Raw genomic sequence first — 14,668 nt, 5'->3', positions numbered from 1 at the left:
ACTTTACTCCAAAACCCCACTGGTCTACACTGTGATTCACCAATAGGGGTCTGCCAAAGACTCCACACTGCATCTTTATCTACAACTGACACCACTAGCACCATTGGGTCAGCTGGATCATATGGTCCCGGTGGCAAAGCAGCTTGCACGGCAGCCTGAGCTTGTTGAAGAGCCTTTTCTTGTTCTGGGCCCCACTCAAAAATGGAGGCTTTTCATTATCACTTGATAAATAGGTTGAAGTAGAACACCCAAGTGAGGAATATGTTGCCTCCAAAATCCGAAGAGGCCCACTAGGCATTGTGCCTCTTTTTTTAGTCGTCGGGGGAGCTAAATGTAATAGCTTATCCTTCACTTTAGTAGGAATATCTCAACATGCCCCACACCACTGAACCCCTAGAAATTTTACTGATGTGAGGGTACCTGAATCTTTGTTGGGTTAATTTCCCAACCCCTTGAACGCAGATATTGTACCAATGAATCTAGAGTCTTTGATACATCCTCCTTAGTGGGTCCAATCATCAAAATGTCATCAATATAATGGACCAGTGTGACATTTTGTGGAAAAGACAGGTGGTCAAGGTCCCTTTGGACTCAATTATGGCACAGGGCAGAAGAGTTGATGTACCCCTGGGGGAAAGTTGTGAAAGTATATTGTTGCCCCTGCCAGGTGAAGGCAAACTGCTTCTGGTGGTCCTTTGAGACTGCTATGAAGAAGAAGGCATTAGCCAGATCAATAGCTGCATACCATGTACCAGGAGAAGTATTAATTTGCTCAAGCAATGTAATCACATCTGGGACAGCAACTGCAATTGGAGTCACCACCTGGTTCAGTTTACAATAATCCACTGTCATTCTCCAGGATCCATCTGTCTTCTTTACAGGCCAAATTGGTGAATTAAATGGGGATGTAGTAGGAATCACCACCCCTGCATCTTTCAAGTCTTTGATGGTGGCACTGATCTCTGCAATCCCTCCAGGAATGTGGTACTGCTTTTGGTTTACTATTTTCCTAGGTAATGGCAATTCTAATGGTGTCCACTTGGCCTTTCCTACAATGATAGCCGTTACTCCACATTTTAGGGATCCGATATGGAGGTTCTGCCAGTTACTAAGTATGTCTATTCCAATGATGAATTCTGGAACTGGGGAAATAACCACAGGATGGGTCCGGGGGCCCACTGGACCCATAGTGAGGCATACTTGAGCTAAAACTCCACTGATAACTTGACCTCCATAAGACCCCACTCTGATTGGTGGGCCTTCGAAACATTTTGGGTCTCCTGGAATTAGTGTCAGTTCTGAGCCGGTGTCTAGTAATCCCCGAAAAGTTTGATTATTTCCTTTCCCCCAATGAACAGTCACTCTTGTGAAAGGCTGCAGGTCTCTTTGGGGAAGGCTAGAAGAAAGACTAACAGTATAAACCTTCAGTGATGTAGCAGGGTCCTCCTTACAAGGGACCCAGCCTCCCCTTTATTCAAGGGGTTGTGGGTCTGTAAACTGGCTCAGGTCTGGAAATTGATTGAGCGATCGTGACTGTCTATTCTGCTGTTCACCTGATCTACCATTCTTTCACCTGTACAGATCACGTAAATATTTAGTAGGCTTCCCATCCATTTCATTCCTAGGGACACCGTGGCTAAGTAGCCAATGCCATAATTCCACGCGAGACAGGTTTCTTTGATTATTATTGAAAACTTATTGTCTATGATAACCACGCCCACCCTGTCTCTCTTGATTCAGTGCTGACACTTGCTCTGTACCATCACGGGGACCAATCAGCCCCATTGTGGGCAAATGTTGGAGTTTGCTTAGGGCAGTGCCCACTGTTAATCCTGGTGCACATAAAATAGCAATTACAGGAGTCTTAAGAGATGCTGGGGCCCACTTCACAAATTTGTTCCTTATGGTTGTGGTAAGGGGTATGTCGTCAGGACACCCCCTTTTTGGGTCTATGGGAATATCTTGGTAGATCCATTCTAACGTACCAATTTCTCTAAGCTTTTGGATGCCTTCCTCTACAGTGTACCAAGGTAGGTCAAGTACTTCAAGTTGGTCTAATCTAGGCCATCTGGCAGTCCATGCTTCATTGAACCAACTAAATAAAGACTTAGATCCTTTTTTAGCCTGTCTCGCAGAGACATTGAAAGAAGAGTCTGTGCTTAGGGGTCCCCTATCCAGAAACTCAGACCGGTTTAATATTACATTTCATGCACCAGTATCCCACACCCTTAGTAATCATTCCCAGGGATATTCTCCAGGCTTTTGCTTGTACGTATTTGAGAACTCGAGCAGGTCTTTATGTGTGTAGCGCACTTCTTGGATAATCCTCTCAACCTCACCTTTAGGAGGTTTCTGAGACTTAATTTTAGTGACAGGTCTAGCGGAAATAATGGGTGGTGAGGGTGTTTCCTGGGTGCTCTTAGCAATATCTTGCGAGGCATCTTCCTCAGGTAGTGCTACTGATGCAGCCCCACCTGGCATATCAACTCGAATTGTTTGGCTAATCTGCTCAGGTGTTTCTAAGGGCTCAATATCCTCTTCTTCTGGATCATCAGCCCCTATGTTCCCATCCCATGTTTCAGGGTCCCAAATTTTCCCAATTAATGCCCTTACTTTGGTTTCAGACACTACTCTAGATCTGCAATTCAGCTGCTGTTGTGATTCAGCCACTCGTATAATGAGACTCCGGACCTGGTTCTCAGCAATGTCAGCTCTTGTACTAGAGGAGAGAAGGCTCTCCTTTGTAGCACAGATGGAAGTTTTCAAATCTGTTAGTCTGCACCTTAGGCGTGCTTTTGAGGCTCTGAGATCATCCCTCTCCTTAATCACACTTTCCATTGTATGAAGGACCAGCCAACCAGCTTCCCTATACTTGTCATCATTACAAAACTCCTGGAAAATATCAAACATATGATCACCTAGAGCATTTCCTTCATCCAGCACGTCATCTACTGGTGGTGCTCCTTTCGGTATTATCTTTGCTATTTCACACCATGGGTTAGTAAGGGTAGCAGACATATCCATGTCAAGACTAAATAGGTTGGAAAGCCAATTTGAGAAACCCATATTTATGGTTTATTTCTCTAGAAGCACTCCTGGTACCAAAATGTGTTGGACAGGGTTGTCTAGAGAGACAAACCAGATTGCTAGTAATTATATATAACTATATTTATAAAGATAGATAATATAATACAAGAAATGAACCATTAAATTATATACAGATAGATGATATGAGAAATAAACAGTTTAATTATAAAGCAGTGAGACACTAGCAGTCCTTTAAGGCTTGAGAGCCACCAGTTGCCAGTCCCCTTCTGTAGAGAGACCTGGGCTATATATACCCAGTCAGCAAACAGCAAGGCAGGTCACCAACTGTCACCAGCTGTCGGTCCCCAGCTCCAGAGACGAACATTCCAATCCTGTGGGATTGGAGGGACCTCAACTTACAGGGACACAGTCTACAGGCTAGGCATCCCACAGGTAGTGTACTCCTTTAAATTGAGGCACAGAACAAGCAAGGCGAGGCTCACCGAGCCATTTATCCGTCTGCCCTTCAATTAATCCTACTTGCGTTTATCGGTCAGGCTGGTGCAATAAACTATTGCAGATAGCTATTGCTGGAGTCTTCCTGAATGTCTCCTTGTCCTGGATTGGGTAATAGGCCCCTTCTTCAGCCAATTCCTGATGAGAATGTCGACAACACTTTGGTTGAATCCAAATCTACCCTCCTGGACTTGGAAGGAAGTTATCTCTATGATCATGACCTTGAGGAAGAACGGAATTTGTCATGACGTGCGGTATGGATCAGGGTAACTCACCTACCATGCCTGTTATATCTGGTTTAAGTAAAGAGTGAGGAAAAACTGAACATTCGCTGAGGCTACGTATTATTTATTCTCACATATAAGCTGACCCAAATATCAGTCCAGGCACCTAATTTTACCACAAAAACTGCATTAAAAAGTGTGCTGAAAAACTCGGCTTATACACGAGTATATACAGTACTAAAACATTGCTTCTAAGTTTCCAGTTCACATAAGAATGGGTTATTCCAAATTAATGTGTCTCAACATGCCTCTGCAATCGGTGATTGACTGCAGGCAGAGCCTCTCCAGTATTGTGCTTGTCTTCCTAAATTTTGGCTTCTGAGAGGATCTGCTGGTCTGGTGACATTACAGATTTCCTCCAAGGGCACAACGTGATGATGAAGACTTACTATGAAGAAGGTTTCAGAAGATGTTAAAAGTGCGTTGGTGAGAGAAACACCTAGAAGGTTGTACCCAGGGATTCCCCTCCCCTCCCCCACTACAACCATGGACCTGCTTATTCTTCGGGAGCAGCAAGGGCTACACTATGAGGGTTTGAGGAACCCTTATGCCACCCATCCTACGGCCCTGAGCTTGCCCCATCAGACTTCTTATTTGTTCTTCACATGCAAGGACCATTTAAAAAGAACACAATTCGAGCCCCTCAAGAATACCCACACTGCTGTTTTGATGTGATCTAAGTCAGACAGCTCAGAATTCTTTGACAACAGGTTGTTGTTGTTGTTGGTGTTGTTAAGTGCCATCTGGGCAGTTCCAACGCACTGTGACCCTCTGTACAGTGGAGTAGAACACTGTCTCAGCTGCACCTCACAATTGTTCCTATGTGTCGGCCTACTGCTGCAGTCACCGTGCTAATCCATCTTTCCCAGGACCCTCCTCTTTTTCACTGGCGCTCCCCTACCCCCACTTCACCAAGCATGATGTCCTTCCCCAGGGATATCTCTACTGATTGCATGTCTAAAGTACATGAAGGGAAGTCTTGCCATCCTTGTCTTGAAGGAGCATTCTAGTTGTACTCCTTTCAAGACACATTTGTTTGTTCTTTTAGCAGTCCATGGTGTGGTCAATATTCTTCATGAGCAGCAAAATTCAAATGCATTAATTATTCTTCAGTCTTCCAAAGTCAGTGCCCAACCTTCACCTGCATATGAGGCAATTGAAAATGCTACGGCTTGGGTCAGACATGCCTCAGTCTTCAAAATAACATCTTTGCCTTTGAACACTGTAAGAGGTCTTTAAAGAGTGGTTTTCGACACTTCAAAGAGGTGCGATGTGTTGTTTGATCTCTTGACTGCTGTTGCATGAGCATTGACCATGGAACCAAACAAGAGAAAATCCTTGACAATTTTGATCTTTTCTCTGTCCTCTTAACCTGTTGGTCAAGTTGTGAGGATTTTCATTTTCTTTGAGTTGTAATCCACACTGCGAAAGTTTGAAGGATGGAAACTCCACCTATAAAAGTGTGTGGAGAGATTATAGCTTCTGTTTCATGTGGGCGCCTATGGCTTTGAGGCCTACTTCTTTCCTTACTTCATGTCTACATCGTAGTATGGCAAAGACATAGACTTGTTCGGCCCTCATCTGACTCCGTCCCTCTCTGATGACCCTGGCAGACTTGCCACCCCTTGTCTCAGAGTGTCCCCTTGACTGGCAAGGGCTGTCCACAGTTCTGTGTGGGAGATGTGCTCTTCTACTTACTGACACTTTGCTTCCTTCATTCTATTAGCTTGAGGCTTTCTTCCAGCATCCTTTTGCTGAGTCCTGTCCCCCCATCATCTTCTTAGCACCTGCCTTCCTTGCAAGTCTTTTCGATTAGATTAACGTCAGTCAACTCAGGCACACTTTGCTCCAAATCTGTTGCCCCTTTCCTGATCAGACCTTCCTTTCTGAGAACCCTGATTTTAAAAATAGTTTTCTTGTCCAATATATATCTTTATCTCTTAACTCAGTTTATCCTTTTGACCCCTCTCTGTGCCCTAGTTGTTCTCTTCACGCACAATTAGCTTTCTCGAAACTCGGATTTGCCTTTATCATAAATCACTTAACTTCTCTGAGTCTGTTTACTTACCCATAAAATGGAGGTCAGTAATACTTGGATACCAGGAGGGGAGTAGATTGAGTGAAGACTAGAGGAAAGAATGTGTGAGAGCGTGCTTTGTAGTACATCTGGTCACCTGCTCTGGACGGTTCATACATATGGAACAGGTAGCAGGGTCCAATTTTCTTGGCATTTTCAGCACCTGCAAAGAAGCTCCAACATTAAGTCACCTTTAATCTGTTTTGGAATAAGTCCCCTAAGGATTCCTACTGACTTTGGCTAGCATGAGTAATTTGGGGACTTCCCCATTCCACCCTCGGGTTGCAAAAGGGAGGGAGATGTTCAGCTTTCTGAATTGCTGGAGTCCTGGAGTAGTTAGCTTAGAATTTAACAGGTCTCAAGTGAGCATTAAGTCTATGCCTCTTGCCTGTTGGGCCTTAGTTTCTTCCTGAATACACTTAGTAGCTCAACTGAATAATCTCCAAGCCTTTTCCAAGTGATTCAGAACCAATTCAATGACACCTAACAGCAGCAGCAGCAACAACAGCACTAGTTTGGGGAGTCCTCTTGGGCTGCTGACACTGATCCCATCCTTAGGTCTCTATGTGTATGGCAGCCATCTATCTGCATGCTAGTCAAACAAATCACCTCTCCACCTAATCGTTGTAGGTGTTTGCATGTGTGTTGTAACATCCATTAGGCTTTGTCATTCTTACAAAATCACTGTGTTAACACAGCAGATTGTGACCTCACTGTTCTTTCTCCCAGGAAGCCACCGGACAAACATCACTATCCTCAGAGCTAGACCCTGGGGAGAAAAACAGACTCCTTCTTTGTCTCCTTCCACACATATTCACACTGAGGATGTGACCCACAGTCTACTTTTCAGGAAGTTCTTAGTTGGGTGTCCTCTAATGTTGAAACCCAATGTCGATAATTTGGGTTTTGACGATAATTTGACATTCTTAAATTTTTTTTTATTTTGAGCATCTCAAAATACAGTAGAATCATTCTTTTATAAGCTGGGAGAGCCAGGATGACAATTTTGCAACATGGTGTGTTACGCTCCTTAAACACAGCTATTAAATCATAAAGGAGACAATTACTGTGAATGAGCATATTTCATGGACCGAGTCTGAACATAACCACATTCTTCTGACCTCTCAAAGTGAACTAGCCAATTGGTGTTGTCTTGGTCATTAGCACGGACAGACTCTCCAGAGCTCCTCAGAAGAAAGTGCAGCCTCCCTGGAAGATAAGGAAGAAATCATTCTGAGCTGCCAGCAGACCCTTTCTTGGGAAAGGCACCGCTGTCTGGGCGGGGGGGGGGAGAGGAAAGAGCCCCCGTTTACATGGGGGCTCTTTGCTGCTCGTTACATCTTCACTGTTAAACTATCTCATTTCATTGCCATCTGCTTGGCATTTGTGAGTCAGCCAGGTTCCTGTGGGAAAGCCAGGTACCTTGGCTAACTGCCTTTTTCTTTTTCCCTTCTCTTAGGCCAGATGTCTGCAAATTGAAGTTTGAAGGGAAGACATTTTATGTGATTGGCTCCCAGAAAGAGGTCAGATCTTGCTTTTCTAAGTACCTGTTGGCGTATGTGTAAGGATAAGTGTGTTGCTTGAGAACTATTCCAGAGGAAAATATACCCCTTATACTCCTAAAAGACCATGACTTTGAATTCCATAGTGATAAGAGAAGCTACATGCTAGAGACATTTTAGAGGTAAATAAATAAATGTTGTCAATATTTATCTACATAAAAACATTGAAAGTACATATTTATAAATTGTGTAAAATATACTTGCATCTATGTAGCTACTGTTGAGCTGACTGACTCCTGGTGACCTTATAAACAACAGAATGAAATTCTGCCCAGTCTTTTGTCAGCTTCATGGTCACTATCATGGTAAAACAATTGATGTGGCCATTGTGTTAATCCATTTCACTTTACTCTGGTTGACCCTCTACATCACCAAATAAGATTCATCCATTCCGATGACATCACCAAATAGGACTCATCCATCCTGATGACAAGTCCAAAGCAAACAATTCAGACAGTGCTCTATGGTGACCCATAAGGTTTTCATTGGCCAGTGTTGGAAAGTAGATCCCTGGGCCTTTCTTCCGAATCTGTCATAGTTTGGAACCTCGACTGAAACGTGTCCATCATGGGTGAGCATTCTGGTATATAAAATACCAGTGGTGTAGCATCCAGCATCCAATCAACACACAGTCACCACAGAAGAGCAAACTGACATGAGTGGTGGATATGTGTGTGTAAATAAGTATACATAAATACAGTCAGGAAGTAATGCCAACTGTTCATTTCCATGTGAAAAACAGGCTGGGACAAATTTGAGAGAGAAGATAGAACCTCCCCTTTCTCTGTAATTTGCTGATACGAAACCAGGGAGGAATATTACAAAGCTAAATATCACCCATACTGGTTGGAGTGTTACAGAGTCTATGAGGGGGAACCAATCACAGGGATCTCCATATAGCCTCCTTCCTGGGGGACAGACAACAGAGGACTGGGTGAAGGGAGACATCGGACAGCTTAAGACATGACAAAATAAAAATAATTTATAAATTATCAAGGGTTCATGAGGGAGAGAGGGGTGGGAGGGGAGGGGGAAAAAGAGGAGCTGATACCGAGGGCTCAAGTAGAAAGCACATGTTTTGAGAGTAATGAGGGTGACAAATGTATGAATGTGCTCGACACAACAGATGGCTGTATGGATTGTCATAAGAGTTGTATGAGCCCCCAATATAATGATTAAAAAAAAACAAGACGAAAAGAATAAAAGTTGACAGTTTTAAAACAGAGGTCCTTTAAAATAAAAAGCTGCGAGATACAGGTAAAGTTCTTCAGAGAAGCATTTTTGAAGACAGCCATTACTGAACTTTTGAAACTCAGAGCTAAATCTGGAAACATGGGGAATCCAAAGCAGAGTATGCGGAACAGATTCTCACTAGACAAGATGCCAGGTAGGCTTTTAAGCCCACCCAAGTCTAATGGATGGTTGGTCAATGCCTGCAGCATTGAGGAGGATGGTGAGGCCTGGATGGATTGATGATGTCTGCAAAAGGCGAGGGAGCACTGTTTCAACAATACTTTTAGAACCTGCTAACACGCATAGATTATTTTCAATCTAGGGTGTAGGAGGCAGGATATACATCGGTAACTATTTGAAGGGGAAAAACTGTATTCACGTGCTCCATTTTGTTTATTTCTTTATTAGAAAAAAGCAGTGTTGGCATTCCATACTTCAACACCAGCTGCCTGCAAGCATCTTTGGAAGTGTGGGGTGGAGAATCAGGCCTTTTATAAGTAAGTAGCTCTTAGTCCCTGACTCATGAGGTTCTACGAGCACTATTGGAACCCCCTGTACTTTGCTAATGGGTGTGCATTTGTTTCTCTTTATTAGAGCCTCTTGATCATATTTAAATGAGTTATGAATTCTGTCTTCAGTCACATGAAAACCTAATAAGGACAATTATAAAATCCTGACATGATGATCTACAGAATGCTGTGGAATGCTAATGGCCAGAAGAGGTCTAGTCTTTTCAGAGAGAGTGTCCTGTGGTTAGCACCATCCCAAGGGCATTTGTGAGAATCTTTACTCCATCCGTGTTCTCCCCGCAGTACTCAGGCACTGGCTAAACAAAAACCACCTGAGTGACTCTGAGAAAGCACTGAATACAGGTCTCTCCCCCATGTGAGCCTTGAGAGAAAGGGGACTCAACACTGGCAGGTTTTAGTCTAAGCTTATGTGATTAAAATTTTTTTAAATGATTTTTATGTAATTTTCTACCACGCAATTCACCCTTTTAGAGTGTGTAATTTAGTGGGTTTTAGTATAGTCTTAGAATTATGAAACCATCACTACCCTCTAATTCCAGAAAATTTTCATCATCCCCAAAAGAAACCCCATTCTGATCAGCAGTCATTCCTCAATCTCTTTGGTCGTCACTCCTTTGCTTTCTGTCCACATGGATTTGTCCATGCTGGACTTTGCACGTAAGCAGAATGATCTACTATGTGGTTTCTTGTGTACAGCTTCTTTCACTTTGCATGGTATTTGTGAGATCTATTCATTTCATTGTGCGAATCCAAACATCATCCCTGTGAATCCAAACATCATTGCCGCTCCCCCTGCCCAAACCACTGATTAATTAAAGTCCTTGACTCACCGGATATTGGTGTGCTTCCTCTATGCTGGCTTAGTTGACATCTACTCATCCCTTTCTATAGCTGAATAATATCCTGTTAAATGGATGTACCACATTTTCCTTCTCCATTATCATTTACCAGGCATTTGGATTATTTTCATTTATTTACTATTTTTAATAGTGCTACTCTGAATCATCACATTCTGGTTTTGTATGAACCACTCTTTTGGTTATATATCTAGGAACAGAATTGCTGGCTCAGGTGGTAACTCTAGTAACTCTCCGAGAACTTGCCACACTGTATGGAAGTCGACTCCTTTGGAATTCCTAATCCACCTCCTTTAATCAAATCATCTGGTCTCCATCAAGGAATTACTTGGAGACACTGAGTTTTTGAATGTCTGTTTTCTTACAAATGGGGGAGTTGGTGGATGGAGTCAAGAAACAAGGCAAAGTGAACATTTTATCATCTCACAACCGTTATTACAGATCACTCTCCCCAGGAGCCCAGGTTGCTTAGTGGTTGCGAGTTGCGCTGTGATCTGTAACATGGGCCGTTCGGTACCGCCAGTTGCTCCTTGGGAAGAAGACAGAGCTTTACATTTCCATAAAGAGTTACAGTCTCAGAAACTCACAGGAGCATGCCTATCCTGTCCTGTGAGTCTGCATTGAATCCATGGCAGTGCGCTTGGGGTTTGGTTTATCTGTCTCCCCACCCGGATTGGGTCTCCCTGAGGATATGGATTAGATTGTCTTTGTTGTTGTGCTCCCTGAAGAGTCTAGCACAGAACTAGTTTACAACAAATATTATGTGAGTCAAGAAAACATAGTTTGGGGTCTCGGGAAAATTTTATGCCATGATTAAGAGCAAAAAAGGAGTAGAAATAAAATATTAAAGGGAACCCCACCGGAGGGTTGCAAAAACTAGGAAGTAAAAGGTCATTCCAAGTGGAAGAAGGGCATCCCAGTCTGAGTAAGGGACCACGGCAGCAGAGTGGAAGCTGCACTTTGGGGACTGAGGTTGGGGCATGGGCTGCCAGCATGGAAAGGAAGGTAAGGCTGTAAACAGTGACCAGATATGGAAAGAAGTCTCAAAAGCCGCCACTGCTGGCGAAGTATTCTAATCTACAGCAACCCTCTACGTCGTGGTGGGAAGTGCCATCCGCCGCTTTCTTCCACAGAGTGGCTACTGCAGCAACCGAATGCTCATCTAATGGTGCCACCAGAGCCCCTTCAAAAAGCTGCATAGGAAATGGGGTGGGAAAGGGGGACAGAGAAACATCTAAAATCTGTGGACCCTTTTTAAAAATGTTTTTGGGTGGTAAAATATATATTTAACAAAACACTTGCCAATTTGACCTCCCAAGTGGTGGTGAGGAAAATGACTAAGTTCCCACGTGGTGCAGGTCTACCCACTTTTCTTGCCCACCCCCCCGAGGTGGGGGGGGCAGAGTCCTAGGAAAGGCCCATGGGGAGAGTGGGGGGCGGGAGGGTACAGATTTTACAGGCATAATTCAGTGACTTTCCCCCCACATTGTGGTAAACAGGTTAGCTGGCAGCTAGCAAGGAGGTTTGTTTGATCTTTTTACCTTTCAATAGGACAACTGTGTATCAGAGGAAACCTTTCCCATTGTTTACAGAAACTCCCAAAGACCCCAGTGAGTTTAACCGTGAACATGGAGCAGACTGGTTAGTGTCTCCGCTAGGAAGGCCAGGGCCATGGCATCTCCCATCACGTTCCTGTCCGTCAGTGGCAGCTTGCATGTTGCTCTGATGCTGAGCACATGTCAGCAGAGCTTACAAGACTAAGACAAGAAGGAAAGTCCTGGCAATCTACATTGAAAATCTTACACATGACAATGTCTGATGCCATTGCGCATAGGGATTGCTATGAGCTGGGGGTTGGGGGTGGTGGTGAAAGGTGGATTTGATGACAGCTAACAAGAACAGTATTTCAGTATTTGTAGTACTTGTGATCTGAGATATTCCAGAACATTTGCTTCTCCATTAGCTTATAACCATTCCTGTTCCTCCTGGAGGAGGTTAGGGATCACTTGCTTTGACTTGCTGTGGGGCCTTGGCCTTAGCCTTCTTTCTGTCTGCAGGGTGGAGGGCCTGGATCACGCCCTGCTCCTGCCACACCATGTGGCCTCGTGGAGCAATCCGGGCTGTGAAAGCAAACAGATATGGGTTTGAATCTGAACTTACTTACTGCCTAGTATGGTGGCCTGGAACAAAGAGTTTGAATTCACAAAGAACCAAAGCACTGTCAGGTATGTGTTGGGCTGTTAACTGGAAGGCTGGCAGCTCAACCCCCAAAGCCGCTCCTCAGGGAAAGATGACCTTCTCTGGTCTGAGAAAGATTTTCGCCACAGAAACTCTACATCAGGGTCACCAGGAAGCAGAATTCACTTGGTAGCAGTAGGTTTAGACAATGGAATTGGGTCTTCTTGTCTTGTGGTCTTAGTTCTTTCAGACATGAGACCCATTGATAATTGGTAGCTATTGGTCCTGTTATTGCTCCCACCTCTACAAATGATGACAGGTGTTTTAAGCATTGGTTGGTGGGGTGTGGGGGTAGGGAGGACTTGGTGATTTTGTTAAATGGAAGGGTGGAAGCCTGTTTAGTCTGCTCTTTCACTGCCTGGCCCTCCCTCCAGGGCTGAGGTCCATTTTTAATAGTTTCAGTTGGCAGAGCAAAGCCCTGATCCTGATCTTGTTTCCCTGACTGGAAGTGGTCTGTGCCCCCTTCTGTCTTTCACATGCCATGGGAACAGGGAGGCTCTGTGAATTCCCCATGGCACTTTAAGGCATGAATGTACTGCTGGTTGTCTGCTGGCCCAGGGCCACCAAGCTGGTTTGAAAACTCTGGCTTTGAGAGCTGCTGCCTGAGAACAGAACCTTGAAGCAGAAACCCAAGTTTTCTCCCCAATTCGAGGCCCCAGAGATTCACTTATCAACAGTAACCTCGTCTGAGCTTCTTTGTCCCAGGTGTTTGCTGTTTCCATCCACCGAATGCTGCCACCTGCGTTCCCGGCACACTCGCTGCAGGCACTGAACAGTGCTCTCATTCCAAGAATCTTTATCTCATGCCTGTGCTAGCCTACACACTGTGATAGCACCCGGGATATTTGGGGACTCAAATGACACACTCTCTCTGTCTCCAGTTGCATATAGAATACACCACAAGGGCTAAAACCAAACCCATGGCTGTCCAGTTCCTTCTGATTCACAACAATCCTGTAGCTCAGGGTTTGAAGCCCCAGGCTTTCAAAGACTGTCTTCTTTACCGGAGCTCTTTCCATCTTTCTCCCAAGGAGCAGCTGGTAGGTTTCCGCTGCCAGTCATTCGTTTAGCAGCGGAGAGCTCACCACCGCATCACCGGGACTTCTTATGATGCTTCATAAAGCTAGAAAAGCCCAACTCCCTCCCATCAAGTCATTTCTGACTTATGGTGACCTTTTAGGACAGAGCAAAACTGGGTTTCCGAGACTTCCTAAATCTTTACAGGAGCAGAAACTCTGGTCTTTTTTCGGAGGAACAGCTGGTGGATCTGAGCCACTGCGCATGTATTAGCAGCTCAGTGTGTAGCCCTCTGCGCCACCACGGCTCACTGTTGCGCCTCCCAGATGAACCGTGTTAGCTCCTTCAACTCATGCCACTCAAAATTTAGTGACATACAAGTTAGCTAGGTCTGAAAATGTGGGTTCCACCTGTTGTTCAAGCTCCCAAACTGTCAGCCCCGGGCCCTGCCTTGAGAAGAACCCTCCCCACTGGGCCTTTATCCCATTGGCGATCGCTGCTGGTCATATGTAGTTAATGTCATTCTCCATTGTCTCAGACTCTGTAGAGCGTTGGTCTAGCACTCACACGATCCTTCTGAGACTTGGGCACCGGCAGCTGGCAGGTCACAGGGATGTTTGTTTTCCTGGGGTTGGTTAGGGGACATGACATGAGCCTGGGAGGGTCATTGCAAAAGATTGCTACTGAGACTCCCCATTGGCCTCTGGACAAAGACAAATTCGCCAACACTATTTGAAGTCAGTCCCTGTACATTCCTCCTAGGGCTGATTCTTGTGCCTTTAGTTTTCTCTCATCATTGAAATAATAATAATAATAACAGACATATGGGAAAACACATTCATCTTTTTAGCTCCTCTCCCGGATGGGGATTTCTACTCCAGGCAACAGTTCCAGAGTCTCAGAGGTTCAGATGGGTGGGCAGGTCTGCCCAGCCCTCCAGGTGGCTCTAGGTTGCAATCAATGCCATGGCAGTGGGTGTGGAGTTCGGGAGGCACCGCTCAATCTTTCTGTCTACTCGGCCTTCAGACTCGAACGACTTCCAAAGCCTTTGGCCCTTCCTGCCTGGCACTGTCTTTCCTGGGCTCTTAGCTCAGATAACCCTTCTGTGGGGTCCTTTCCCAGGACCCCTAGACCTGGTCAGGTCCCCCCAGGCTGCTAATGTAACTTTGCCCTCATAGCCCTAAGAACCCCTCATAAAGTCTGTAATTCACATTCATGCCCCTGGCTCCTAGGTGGGCGCTTCTGTCACCTGTCCCCCAGCAATGTGGAGACCAGGTGTCTTCCTGGGCTTAGTTTGGGAACATGATGGGCACTCAGTAATATTTGC

The 14,668-nt window shown here is 44.8% G+C and overlaps 1 protein-coding gene across 1 annotated transcript in view; it reads left to right on the top strand.

Annotated features, from left to right (window-relative positions):
• The window catches only part of FRMD3 (FERM domain containing 3), a 195,916-nt gene that overhangs the window by 122,829 nt on the left and 58,419 nt on the right, over positions 1 to 14,668 (top strand). The window contains exons 9-10 of the mRNA XM_075550869.1: positions 7,364 to 7,427; positions 9,108 to 9,196. Of these exons, the coding sequence (XP_075406984.1) occupies positions 7,364 to 7,427; positions 9,108 to 9,196 (153 nt within the window). The remainder of the gene's footprint in view (positions 1 to 7,363; positions 7,428 to 9,107; positions 9,197 to 14,668) is intronic.

The sequence above is a fragment of the Tenrec ecaudatus genome, chromosome 5 (genome assembly GCF_050624435.1).
Source record: "Tenrec ecaudatus isolate mTenEca1 chromosome 5, mTenEca1.hap1, whole genome shotgun sequence".
Lineage (NCBI taxonomy): Eukaryota > Metazoa > Chordata > Mammalia > Afrosoricida > Tenrecidae > Tenrec > Tenrec ecaudatus.
The sequence above is the reverse complement of the archived record's forward strand: the minus strand, read 5'-3'. Positions and strand labels throughout refer to the sequence as shown.